Source organism: Pezoporus flaviventris, unplaced genomic scaffold (assembly GCF_033815535.1).
Source record: "Pezoporus flaviventris isolate CSIRO_AGI_PZ_B2104156 unplaced genomic scaffold, CSIRO_AGI_Pfla_v1 ptg000267l, whole genome shotgun sequence".
Lineage (NCBI taxonomy): Eukaryota > Metazoa > Chordata > Aves > Psittaciformes > Psittacidae > Pezoporus > Pezoporus flaviventris.
In genome coordinates, this window is record NW_026892814.1 from 322,464 (window position 1) to 336,516 (window position 14,053).

The window sequence follows — 14,053 nt, forward strand, 5'->3', positions numbered from 1 at the left end:
GCAGGTAAGGGCTGGCCAGTGTCTTCAGCGATTCCCTGGGTCCTACCTGCAAAAGCTACAGGACTAGGTACATCAGACTTGATAGGAAGAAAAAGAGCAAAGAGTTATTAAAGGTTGAAAAGGCAACCTGTTTTAAAGACACAAAGGGTTGTCAAGTTGCTGTCTTTTTAATGCTGGGGGGGGGGGGGGGTGTGGGGAAGAGAACTTGTGCTCAGCTGGTACTAATGCTGCCAGGCAAACCCAAATTCCAGCACCTTGTTATTCCTGGCACATTTTAATAAGGAAATAGCAGCTAAATAATGTAGTGACACTCAGGGCAATTCCATACAATTTAGAGCAGCATAATGAGTTTGGGGTTTTCCTACCCACCGCTTCCTTCTGGGATCAGATTAACTGTTGGAACAGCACAAATGGAAAGCCTAGGAGTTCTGCAGGGGGTTGGAAAGGAGGCAGGGGTAGAAGTTTGCTATCTATGGCATTAAAATCCCATATGGATTTGCAAGTACAAGTGGTCTAGCTGGCAGGTATCCTTTGACTTTTATTTTTGCATAGCATAGCCTACTTGTGCAGGTGTGAGATACAGACTGAAAAGAGCGCTGCTGTGTTATGTCCACTGCTACTGGCTCTGACAACTTGCCCTCTCCCTTTTTGAGTGTGTGTGTCTTTAATCATCTGGTTCCGTGGCATGCACTGGGAAGCATCACCATAAACCACGTCAGAGCTCCGGCCGTTTGAAGTCAGTGTCCACCTTGATCTTTGAATATAGCTTCTATCTGGTCATTGAATGGATTCTCCTTTCCAAGCACCTGAGGCCATTCCTGCAGTGCCTTCTGCCAGGTGATGCTTGTGCCGAGGGCTGCAGCAATCTGCAAACAGCACACAAACTGTCAACTTCTTGTGCAGTTCTTTCCTGGAGGCATTTAGGAGACCCCGCCCTAAAGACGACTCCCGTGTACAGCAATGCGATGGACCATAACCTCTAATCAAAGAAGATGCCTCATTCCAGCTGCTTGACCAGGAAATCCTTCTGGACAGTCAAAATTAGGTGAGGACTAAATATTTACACCTCCCTGACCAGTTGTTCGGTCGATAGTCCCCAACTGCTTCCTGCTGCCTATGATGTCTGGTCCATAAATGTATATTCAAAGCCCTAGAGTCTGATTTTATTGGGTTTTCTACTCCCAGGCCTTTTGACAGTATTTTAAAGCATCACTTGAATATAAGGTGTAAAACTCTTGCAAGCACAAAGGAATTCATGCTTCTAAATGCCTCTGATACTTCTAGCAAATATTGTCCTGTAAAGAAACCATAGGTGCTGAGGAGAAAGAGGCCCAATTATATCTAGATTAAAACTACCCAGCTCTGATGCTCTAAGTTTGTGCCTCCTGCAGGCTGTCTTTTAGAGCTCTGTTTTGCCCTGGAAGTTATGCACCAAAGAGAAATTGTATGTGTTGTATTGGCAGGGTGAAAACCATCAGGGGATGTAGCAGAAAGGGGAAGAGACAACAGCCTGCTTCTCCTTGAACCAAGTTTTCACACCCTGCTAATGCATTTTTGTTTTAGCTTCTGACCCACAGTTACATTTTGCTTATATGGCAACTTTATTTTCAACCCTAAAACTCACTCTGGCATTGATTGTAATTGTGAGGCTTAAAAGGGCTATCAAAGCCTGCCTTTGTGTTGAGGGTGGAGGTGGTTTATGGAATCAACGCTGTTGTTTGGAGTTTGGGAGCAGGCTGAAGCCTCTGGGGAATTTTAAATGCTTCTTTATAAGTCCTGTGCTTTGAAAGAAACTGTACCGATGGGCTGGGAGACAATGACTGTTCTGTTCAGAGCCCATGTACACCTGTGCGGTGGAAGCTCTTAGGCTCTGGTCACTTGGGATCTCGGTAAGCTCCTGGAGGAACTGGCAGAGAAGAGGGATAGAGGAGGTTGTGCAATAGGGTGTTTTCTCCTGGTCGTGGTTATTCTAGGACACCCTATGGCTGCCAGAGGGCTGAGACCCATCCCTGCCAGAGGGGTCCATTCTGGCATGGTAGTCTCCAAACATCTTTCACAAGTCCCTAACCCTCCATATGTTTTGTAGCAGGCTGGGTTGGATGTTTTGCCTGTTTATAAACCCTGCTGTCTGTGCACAGTGCAGCCTCTGCAAAGGCATCACTGGAGGTGTGCTCTACAGTGTTCACAGTCCTGGTGACTGCACTTGAAGGCTTAGACTGCCCTAAATTCTGTAGGTCCTGCTTGGACATCATTTCATGTGGTCCCGGTGATTTTGGTTATTCACTGTGGATGAGTAATGTGGCACAGAGAAGAATTCATGATTCTGGAAATCACTTACCTTACAGCTTGTCTTTAAACTCCAATGCTGCTGTGCTCTGAGAGCTGCTATAACTCATGTGGGGTTTGCAATTAAGTTTTGGTGAAGATGAAGTGCTTCTTTTAAAAGCCAATATTACCCATTCCTCTCTGAACTCTGGATGACTGCCACTGGAGGTGGCTGAGTTATTTCAGCAGCTTCTGGCTATCTGTTTTCTCCTGCTGCACCCAACTGGTGATAGGCATGCTTCTCAGCAAAGCAAAGGGAGAAGCTAATCATGCCCAAGCTGTGCTTTCCTGCCTGCACATAATCATTAAGGATCTTACAGGCGTCTCAGGTTCCAGTTTGTGATGCTCAGGGTTTTTGTGTTCTCCCTGTTAACTTCACAGAAGCAAGAAATGAAGCTGTTTATGCAGGATGCTGTTGAAACGCATGGCCCTGTCATCCAAACCTGGTCCAGAGAGAAGCGATGTCCTTGAGGCCATCTGGCATTCACAAGGATTTGCAGTGAAATGTTGTAGTAAGGAAGAGAGGCTGGAAAAAACAAATCCCTGGACTCCTTCTGTAGTCAATGGGAAGAGAAAGTCACAGCTCTTCCAAGGACAACCGAGCTGGACTTTAGGGAGTGATGTGTCTCAAAGGGAGCTCTAGAGGGGACTGAGGAGGACGGAGTGATGCACTTGGCTTTTAGGTGCCAAAATGTGCGAATTTCCTGTGCCTGAGCTGGGTGCTGTGGAGGAGCACCTCATGGAGCCCTGTTCTAGCTTTGACACTGAAGAGGAATGCAGTTATGCCAGGAATAAGTGGTTTGTTTGCAACTTAATAAAAAACATGCAGGAAAACCCCCTTCCTCTCCACTACATTTGCAGTGAGGGAACGTGCCTCTGGGCCGGGCTAAACAAATGAGCATTGCTCCTTTCTTCTTTCTTTATCTGTCCTTGTCTTTCTTTCTTATTTTCTCTCCTTTCTCCTTGCAATGAGGAGCCTCAGGTAGGAAGGTTCAGTTCCTTCCTCTATCCCTTCTGCATGGTGGAACTGACTACTGGATATACCTGCTGACATATGCTTCTGCCATGGTTATACCAGCAGATTAGTGTGGTTTAATTACAGGGACAGCAAGTAAATGGCAGGTGACATCCAGGGGACACATCAGCCACTGGCTTATCCTGCCTGGGGATCACGGTACACTTCCAGCTCACCCTTGGCACTGTGGTTCTTGTGTCCCAGACTCCAAGGTCTCCCCACATCTGTCAAGAGCTAAAATGTTAATGCTTTCCTAGGAGAGCTGCTGCTCGATTCAACAGCTGGAGAATATTTGTCAAGTGCTTTGGGATCTGCAGGGAGGAAATTCAGTAGAAATACCCAGGCTGGGTCTTATCTGTTGTATTTATTTGTCAAGCTGTACCTGAGGCACGAGAATAGCTGCAGAGATTGAAGTAAGTGCCCTCCTTCACTTGACAAGCTGCACAGCATCGGTCCTCTCCCACAAGGCGTATGTATGGTATGAAAGCTCTACCTGGCCAGAGGCATTCACTTTGGCACAAAGCAGAACTTTGAAACTAGTCTGAGGAGCGAGTTGTCTATCACCTCTCTCAAGTGTGCTCTTAAATATCCCTCTCTGCTCTCACTCCCCCCCCCCCTTTATTAAGAGAGCCACTCTTTCAGAGCAGAGTGCTGTGTCTCTGTCCAAATAGTGGTGTGTTGATAACAGGCTCGGGTATACTAGCAGGGAAAGAAAAATGGATTTAAAGCAGTGGATGTTTGGATAAGGCTAATTAATAAACCCCAGGAGGGCAGTAGCTCACTTGGGCTGAGGCATATCTACAGCTGGCACCTTGGCTGTAAAGCAAAAGGTACCTATAAAAGCATTAATGTCATCCTAACAGCAGGAGGGGGAGATGAGAACCGCTGCAGGATGGCAGGTCAGGGCGAGAGAAATACGGCAGCGCTTGGCCTCATCCTGCAGCGCGGCACTCGGGGGGCTGTGTGTAGGTGTGCAGGGTCCTCCAGTGACCTTCTGTCATTTGCTTTTGGCTTAGGCAGGATCCCTTTCACATAAATACTCGCTGCCTTCAGCTCTACGTGCCTCCTTCCAGCTGCGGGGGTAAAAGGCTGTGATCCATTGAGCCTGGCTTCCACAGCAGCCTGTTGATGGGGGTCATAAGAAGCCTCAGGCCAGCCTCAAGGTAAGAGATAAATGCAAAACAGAGACCTTTTCTTCTTCGCTCCTGACTCCTGGTATCGCACAGATGGCAGGGTTGGGAATGGGGCTCATTTCATCTCTGTTCTCGCTCTCGTTTCATTTGCCAAGTTTTCTCTAATTGCTTCCTTGCAAAAGGCCTGCAGCAGAGAAATCCAGACAAGCTTTCTCCACCTCCCCAGGCTGCGAGCTCACACTTCCATGCATCTATCTCCTGGTACTGTATGGTAGCCAGGTAGGAATTTCTGCTATGAAGCAGCCCCTCTTCAAACAGGAGGCTCTTTGGACTTGGCAAGGCTAAGCAAGCCACCGTGCTGCTCCCGCCAACCAGCACGGGTCTAAAAGATAGCAACTGAAGCACATCTTCTGCCTTTGAGCTTTCCCTGCAGGTCTTCCCTGGCTTAACTGACAGCAGAGCCGAAGGGGAAGCTGCTGAAATGTTGCAATCTATCAGTGTTTGCAGTGCATGCCCATTAAAGTGCTTCTCCACGGGCTGCTCCTTCCCAGGGTGCAAGACAGCACCCCATCAGGTTATTTGGTGATGGGGGCATGGGAGTCAACAGGTATGGGGTATTGGCTCACATGGTAACACCAGTCCATGAATTCACCCCCTGCTTTTGGGCAGGGGAAGCTCAAGGCAAGCAGCACTGCCAGGGGCTAGGCAGCGTGGTGGGGTTCACTTGCATGGCTTGGTTGTAATGGGGTGGAAGACCTTTCTCCAAACTCCCCTTGCCACGGCACAGAGCTGGTACCATGCACCACAAAAACACCACTGAGGATTGTCACTCCTCCTCCCAGCTGCCACCCGGACCTGTGTCCTTGGGCAGCGATGTTGGGAGTGGAGCTGGCTGCTTGGAGGGCGCATTTCCCCCATAGCAGCAGGTAGCAAGATACTTCTGGAGCCATTGCTAAGTAAATGGGATGGAGAGCAGCTGCTGCTGTGGTGAGAGCCACTGCTGCTACACAGGGCCTCAGCTTGGGTAAAGTTTTATTCAGAGCAGTATGGGGAAGACTGGCTGCTGCTTTGCTCTGTGTGAGTGTTCCAGATCTGAAGCTAGTGTATAGAAAACTGAATGGTTTTGTTTGTAGCTGATGGCAGAACGTGCTCTCTGTGTGCCTCTTACAGAGTTCAGAAAATAATAGTTTGAATATTGTAGAATCCCAGCCTGGTTTGGGTTGAAGGGACCTCAAAGCTCCTCCAGCTCCAACCCCTGCCATGGGCAGGGACCCCTTCCACTAGAGCAGCTTGCTCCAAGCCCCTGTGTCCAACCTGGCCTTGAGCACTGCCAGGGATGGGGCAGCCACAGCTTCTCTGGGCACCCTGTGCCAGCGCCTCAGCACCCTCACAGGGAAGAGCTTCTGCCTAAGAGCTCATCTCAGTCTCCCCTCTGGCAGGTTAAAGCCATTCCCCTTGGCCTGTCCCTACAGGCCCTTGTCCCAAGCCCCCCTCCAGCTTTCCTGCAGCCCCTTCAGGCACTGGAGCTGCTCTCGGGTCTCCCCTTCAGGAGCCTTCTCTTCTCCAGGCTGACCCAGCCCAGCTCTCTCAGCCTGGCTCCAGAGCAGAGCTGCTCCAGCCCTCACAGCATCCCTATGGCCTCCTCTGCCCTCGCTCCAGCAGCTCCACGTCCCTCCTGTGCTGCTGCCCCAGAGCTGGATCAGGGCTGCAGGGGGGTCTCCCCAGAGCAGAGAACAGGAGGAGAATGCCCCAGACCCGGTCCCTGCAGTGTGCTGCCCATTCCCCCCTGCTCCCACCCGTCTCCAGGGGTGGGTTTTTACCTGGCTGGGGTGGAAGCCATCAACTGGTTCGATCAGCTGCCAGGGCTCACCTCCCATCCTGTGCCACTTCTCGGCCGCTGCAGACAGTGTAAGCAGAGGGGTTACCACCGGTGAGCACACAGGCGCCTGCCCAGAGATGTACCCCTTCCCTCAAAGCACAGAGAGCTCTGCATGCAGATGATGGTAACTCGCACACAGCTGTCAGAGCCATACCTTGTGCAATCCCCTCTGCGCGGGGCAGTATTTAAGCCCTTATTGTCTGGGTTTTTTTTCCTCTGCCGTATTTATGCAAGGAAGTGCTTTGAACATAAACGATCGTAAACCAATTCACTTTCCCTCCCTAGCAAGATGGATGCTGTAGCGAGTAAAGCTGTAAATTATTTAACACTGATTTAATACTTTTGCATTTCTCATTTCAGTTGCATCTTCAGCAGTGCAAAAAACCTAGGGAGATAAAGAAAACAGTGCTTTTCAGAGACAGAGATGGCAGCACAGTATTCACATGGGCTGATGTCTGCAGGAATAGGCTGTCATTTTCAGTTACTTCTGAGCAGCCTTTTTCAGCTCCAACAAAATAACCTTTTGAATTACAGAAGCATGACAGTCAATGCAAATGATGCTGCGCTGTAAGCCCCAGAGCCATTAGAGAAGTAAAAGTCTTTCTCTCTTCAAAAGGGCTGTGGAGTGATTAAGCATAGGACTAGTGGATATGGCATTAACAGACTGTAAACTCAATGATTTCTTTTATAATGACAGGTTAAGAATTCTTAACAGCATTATGGGGGCATCCTGTCAGGAGGAAAACGTTCTCTGTTCAAGCACCATGGTTTTGACATAGACTCACTGCTGTTTGATGGGCCCTGTCAAAAAGTGATGTTTGGGTCCCCATACTAACTCTGAATTCACAGAAGGCTGATATTCCCACTTTGCCTATAGAAACCTACTTGAGATGCTTTACAGCCAAAGTAACCTGTTTCAAGACACAGGACTTGGAGCTTTGTTTCAAATTGTACGTTGGACACAGAAGGTTCACCTTAGATTACACCACGGAGCACACATACAGATGCACAGAATGAGCTTGCCTAATTGCTCATATATGATACAAGTCCAAGGCTATGTGCTGTGTTTTGCTTTGCAGAGGGATGACTATTCCAGCATCAGAAACAGCAGAGGAGTGAGTAAGAGAAGTAAGGCTTATATCAAGGTAGGTCAATGTAGACCATTATAATTGACCTGCAAACATCCTAGAGCAGTTGAACAAATACCCACAAACAATGCCATGAGTTTGTCTTAAAAGTGCCTATTGCCTTGGCTACACTAGAGTTTGCTCCCATCCACACTGGGAAAAAGCTGAAACAACCACCCCATACCCTATTTATTGCGCTACTTGTTAAAGGACCCACTAAGTTCTTCATCCAAAGTCAACAGAGAATCATGGAATGGTTGGGTTGGATAGGACCTTAAAGCTCCTCCAGCTTCAACCCCTGCCACGGGAAGGGACACCTTCCACTAGAGCAGCTTGCTCCAAGCCCCTGTGTCCAACCTGGCCTTGAACACTGCCAGGGATGGGGCAGCCACAGCTTCTCTGGGCACCCTGTGCCAGCGCCTCAGCACCCAACACCTGAGCTTGACTGTCCATCTAAACCTTGGATCAATACTAGTATACCCAAATTTTACTCCTAGAAAGCTGGGAGCTGATATATGTGTGTATATATATATATATATATATATATATATATATATATATATATATGCCTGGGGCAGCCTGAAATCAATGTGCTCATCACAGTGTGCAACCACTGCTAAATATTTGATGTCTGGAGAGCTTAGGGGAGGATTTGCACTTGCTTCAGAAAGAGGCCAGAAAAGTAGGTCAGCAGGCTCAGCTGCCTTTGGAGCACTCACGAAGCGACAGCTTTCCTTATGGCAAGCTCCCTCCAATCGTTGGCTCCGGGGCTTCGGGCAACTTTGCAAAGTGCCTTCCAGCGCTGATGTTTGTATGTGCATGTGAAATGTTGTTTACCTCCTTCATTTAATGCGATGTAATCAGAACAGCAAATTATATTAGATGTTTCTTTATGTGAAAGCAAATAAATTACCTAAAGTTAGTCATTTAACTTATTAAAGCAATTTGCCTACCCAGCAGGTAGCTCGATCCAAACCCTAATGACTTCGTAAATATTAAGTAGCTAGGTCGAAAGCTGCAAAGAGCCTAGGACATCCTGAAACACTGTGCTGCAGTGTTGAACCTGACACAGAACTACCTCTCTATGTGAATATGAACTCAATCCCTCACCTCATGCTGATTCAGTTCTCAAATAGGAAGAGCGAGTGTGTTTCTCCTTGCGATGGAGCTGGGCTGATGTTGAGTGATGCCTCAAGATGGACCCACGCACATCTTGCAAGGGAAATGGAGCTGAGAGGGATGCAGGGACAAGCGTCTGTCCCCAGCCCCACAAGGACACTGTCCATTTCATAACAAGAAAAGGTTTCTGGTTCTTTTGTGGGTTTTCTTTAAGTGTCAGTGCAGAAGGAAGTGATTTAGGTAATGAGCTTACCTAATGTCACTTAAGAGCACAAAAGGATGAGTTCTGTAAGCTCTCTAAGTCGTAAGTCACAGTAGCATACAGGTGCTTCAGGAAGGCCTGAGGCAACTGCTCATCCCAGAGGAGGCAATATGGTCAGTGCTACGGTAAACTACAGCCCCTGAAGACCACCTTCACCGTTGCAGATGTGCCATCTCCAGCCTCACCACCACCACTCCCTGCCACCCAGCGTGCTGCACAGCAGGGTTGTGGGTGCCAGCAGCGAGGAGCGGTGTGGAGGTTATGGTCCCTATGGTCCCCGTACAGAGCTAAACCAGGAGAGCATCCCACCAGCCCAGCACTTGAGTAAATGCTTTGTGAGGAAGTCAGGAAAAAAAAAGCAACTTACTTTGTCTCAGTGGGAAATCCATGTAGAAAATATCAAAGTTGGCGAATTTCTCAGATCTCGCTATTTCTTTCAGGACATTGGAAAGCTGTAAAGCTCTCTGCAAAAACCAAGTGATTTAATGATGATTCATTGCTACTCACGCTGCTTTGCATGGCTTCAGCTTTTGTCACTGATGTGCAGTCAGGAATGTGAAAGCTAACGTTGTCCTTTTAGCTGGAGGGAAGGAGGTGGAATGGAGTTCTTCATCATCATATAGACTTGCATAAGCACCAACAGCCGTTGGGCTACGCGGTTCACCATGCAGGCCATCACTGCAGGTTGCACCGAGGCCTCAGCTGAGGTCATAATACAGCATATGTGTCTAAGCCTCTATCAATATTCTGAATTTCTCTGTGTTGGGGGTCTCTTGACGAGCGGCAGCCCGGTCATTTTCATGGCTCTTAGAGAAAACTGAAGCTTCTACAGCAAAAATGCTCTCCTTTCCCATTATCCTTTCTGCTACTGTGTTGTGGGTGCTAATACCATGTCGTGCCCTTACTGTCAGCAGAGTAAATGGACATCTAACTGAGTGATATATCCAGTGTGATTCCTACAGCTGTAACAGAGATCAGGACCTCCTAAATATTTAAGCTGTGCCGTTTGGATAATAACATAGACAATTAGTTTCAGACAGGGGCTCAGAAGGAAGATTAATGCATACCCTGCAGACATACGCATTGGTCATGGACAGAGGTGACATGTTCTGGATTGTTGGTATGAATTTATAAGCTGCAATCCTGCAAAGATTTAGAGATGTGCTTAATTGCCTCTCTGAAGTCAAGAGAGGCCATAAAATGAAGCACATATGTAAGCCCTGGTGAAATTAAGGCCATATTTTTGGTTTAGTGAATGCAAACATGAATACAACTATACATGGAGATGACGTATTTGGTTACTGGGCCTTTCACAGGGTTGCAGGGGGTGCTGGGGCTAAAACCCAGCTTGCATTGTAAGGGAGGAAGCGTCTGCTATGCTGTGACATTCACTTCCGAAACCAGATTTGTAGGGTGAATTTTAGGACATCTCTGTTCTATCTGTTCCCATTGCTGCGCTGAGCCCGGCTGCTCCTCGGTCACACCGTCTGCTGGTGAAGTCCACAGAGATGTGTCTGAGGCAGATTAGCACAAATCCTGAATGAAGACAGGCTAAGGCTCTTGCTCTAGGGGCCTGCTCACTCTGCCAGCAAAATTATGCAGTTGGCTTTTCATATTCACTGCTATACGACCCACAACCCTTGTCTTTCTTATCAGGTATGTTTTCTCCTTACAGAATATAAACTCAATTTTTTCCCTGGGAGATCACATCCTTTAAGAATGAATTTGGGCAGCTGAGAGGTTGCAAGGGGAATACATTCATGAATCCATTAACCATGCTGGCACCCAGAGCCTCAGAGGCATTTGAAAGGATGGGTATCGATGTTTCCCCATCCTCTCCTCACCTCTGGGAGAAAAAAGTGTGCTGACATGTTGCCTTTGAGATATTAGGCTTATATCCTCAGGCACAGGAGCGTCTGTGCAAGAGGCCTTCCTTGAGACTTACCTCTGAGGTCAAGTTCCTGAGGGTCTCATTGGGAGTCATCCAGCCCCTGCACGGGCTCACCTGGCCAGGCACAAGGAGCAGGGCTTGAGCAGTGGGGCGAGGGGAAAGGGGGCTCATAAGCGACAGCCAAAGACCTTACCTGGAGGCAGTCGAGGAAAGAATACAGTTGGCTGTATGTGATATCCCTGTTCAGCTGCCCTGCAAAGCACAGAGAGGGAAACATCATGTGCCTGATGGCCAAACGCAGGTCTGTCTGTTCTCATGCACCAAGTGCATCCCACCGATGCATCCTTCCTGCTGAAGGTACCCATGTGCCCACAGCCTCCGGGATGCTCCCACATCCCTCTCCAGCCTGTCATGGGTGATCCATCTCGCACACGGGGTTAGTCACCGCAGCCTGTGCCAGTGCCCGAAGTGCGTGACTGATATTTCACCCATTCACGTGTCTCTCACCCTCTGAAGAAGTGCAGGGCTTGTGAAGCTGAAGGGAAGATTGGAGCTGCTGTACGTACTCTGAGTCTCGCATTTGCCTCAGGGAGGAACAATTTTGCTGTCACGGAGGGAAGTGGATATGCTTGTGTGGGTGAGCAAATTCAACCACCAAGTCAAACACACAGCTGATGCTGTGCTATGCAACAGCCTGGCTTGCCAAGAAAATCACCCATTTTCTCCACCTTTTATGCTTCTTAGCTACAACCCATATGGAAATGGAATGGCCGTTCAGGTCTCTGAGTGCGTAGCACAGCGATCATCCCAACAGGCTTCACTGGTTTTGCAGTGCTGAAATATGCAAAGCGTGATCTCTGCTGAGTGAAACCGGCTCCTCAGGTCACTTTGCACTGGTGCCCTGATGGAGAGGTGATTCCTGCCTATGGTTTCATTGATGCCCATCACCCAGCAGTGGTACCAGCTGCCTGGGGAGCAAAAGAGGGGGAGCTCAAGGACCTAGTATCACTCCCAGATACTGGGGATGTCCCAGACCCATATGGCCCAAAGGCATTGCCTGCTGGGATGGGCTGTCAGGGAGATCAGGGATTCAGCAGGCCAAACCTTCTGACTGCATCCAAGTGAGGAAACCTGCTTACCACCCATCAGAGGATCTGCCAGAAGTGATCTCATGTTGCTTAGGATTAATTGGGTCCCTCCAAGGCAAATCAGCCCTTCTAAAGTATTTCCAACCAGCCCCATAGTTAATCACTCCTCATTTGTCTTGTGCCCAAAAGTGCTTCATGTTGGCTCTGATACCTGGATAACCAGCAGAACTGTCCCTGTGATACTCATGCACTCAAGGAAAAGAAATGTGTTTCTGTGGCTAAAAATAATGATCACAGGCTCCCTGAAAGGCTTGAGATGTTCCTGTTCTGTTTTCCTGGGGAGCAGTGCAGTGCTTAATAGAGACAAATACAACAAGGTGTCAGAAACAGAAATGGAGAGCTCCGACTCCCTGAAAAGAGGCAGGTACTTCTGAGGGGGGAAATAACCCACAGGAGGTAACACAGAAGCTGTGGAGACAGCGGCAGTGATTGGGGAGCCACAGAGTCTGTTGAAAGCTCTAGTAGCAGGGGTTGCCAAAATCACGTGAAGATGTAATGTACCGTTTCAATGACATGGTTTAGCTTCTGTCTCTCTGCAGATGAGAACTGAGATCACAACAACTTTTCCACTTGCTTAGATGGAAAAAAGGATCCTTTACCCAGATACAAATGAGAACAGGAGGCACCTCACAGCAGCTCCTATTTACCTAGGGGATGGTATCTGTTGTGCAGGTTATCCCACAGGAAGCGCCCATCCACCAAGCCTGTTAAAATCACGTGGCTGCCGTTTGGAAGACGGGTGTCCAGGTATCGCAGCACCTGCATCATGTTGGAGAGCATCTCTTTGGGTGTAGTCATGGAAGCCAGCGTGTCGTTGTTCCTGCAGAACAGGAGGATGCCAATGGGACATCGTGTCAGGTAACCAAAAGCACCATTTCCCTTGCTGCTCTTCCACACTATTAGCTAAAAAAGACCTTATCCAAATGATGCTAAGTATTTTAGACTTTCACTGTTACTGCCAAAATTGGAAGCGATGCAGAAACCTCCCTCGGTGTAGCTCTTCTTCCCTGCTGAAAACAGACAGATGTATGCCTTTTTTATGTGTGCCCTCCTGTTGTGGGTTAACTCTGGTTGGTAGCTAAGCATCACAGAGCCACTTGCTTGCTTGTTCTCCCCCACAGTGAGATGAGGGAAGAGGAAAAAGAGAGTAAAAGCAAGAAAACTTTGGCTTTAAGATAATAAATAACTCAGTGTTATAGTTCAATAAGTGAAGAGGATATTGTTCAATAAATAGTAGAGAGAAGGCAAGCAAAAAAAGTGATGCCGAGGCAATCACTCACCACTATCTAGTCCCATTGTTAGATTAATATAACAGTTCCTGAGCAAAGGACAGTTAAGGCCCCTAAAATACACCCCTCGTCTTTTTTATTGCTGAGCACTAGGTTACATGGACTGTCCATAATGGCCACTTCAACTTTCAGCAGAAAAGGATCCATTGCCCTAAGGGAATGCTGAACCTGGCTAAGAGCCTCCGTGGTTTGGCTCTGAACCTTTTCCTGGTTCTGCTGCTCCGTAGGCAGGGGTGCCCTGCTGATGGGTGAAAGTAGGGCTTTTCCTCCATGTGTGTTGCTTACATTCGTTCCATTCCATTCTTTGATTATGCTAGGTAGAAATACGTAAGAGAACTTTGTTTTGCATGTACTCTTACTATATACCTATATACTCATATACCTATATATACTTAGACACTATATAAATACTCTTACTATAGACTTATATATACTATATACTTACATACTCTTACTATACCCCCCTGCAGGATGGTGGGAGACCAGTGAAGGGGTCTGGATAGACATGGAGGAGGTAAGATATTTTAGAGGAAAGAAGTATTTAAGACAAAACAGTTCTCAGAAATGTCCATTAGGGTGTTGGAGCTGCATTAGTGCCCCCTGTGCACCACATGCCTGTGTTTTGTGCCTCGCCGGCAGACTGGAATGTCTGCAAGCCAGAGTGTGAGGCTCAGATGTATCCTTCCCTTTCTGCATTCAGCAAATGGTGCAGCACCTGGGAGAACTGCATTCCCTGCAAGGATCTGGGATTGTTTGGCAGAGAATGTGTGGTGATGGAGAATGGGAACGTGAGTCTGGTTTTGTGCTGAAAGAACTTCATGTCACCAGCAGGTGCTGCAGCACTGGATTCCCAAAGACTCCAGTA

The 14,053-nt window shown here is 48.0% G+C and overlaps 1 protein-coding gene across 1 annotated transcript; it reads right to left on the bottom strand.

The window, feature by feature from the left end:
• Window positions 1–514: 514 nt before the first annotated feature.
• LOC133263279 (acyloxyacyl hydrolase-like) lies at window positions 515–12,802 on the bottom strand (the record flags this gene model as incomplete). Its single annotated transcript, XM_061442997.1, has 6 exons — window positions 515–866; window positions 6,294–6,370; window positions 9,228–9,324; window positions 10,806–10,865; window positions 10,945–11,003; window positions 12,547–12,802. Coding segments are annotated over 6 exons (678 nt in total), but the record flags the coding sequence as incomplete, so codon positions are not given.
• Between the last annotated feature and the right edge of the window lie 1,251 nt (window positions 12,803–14,053).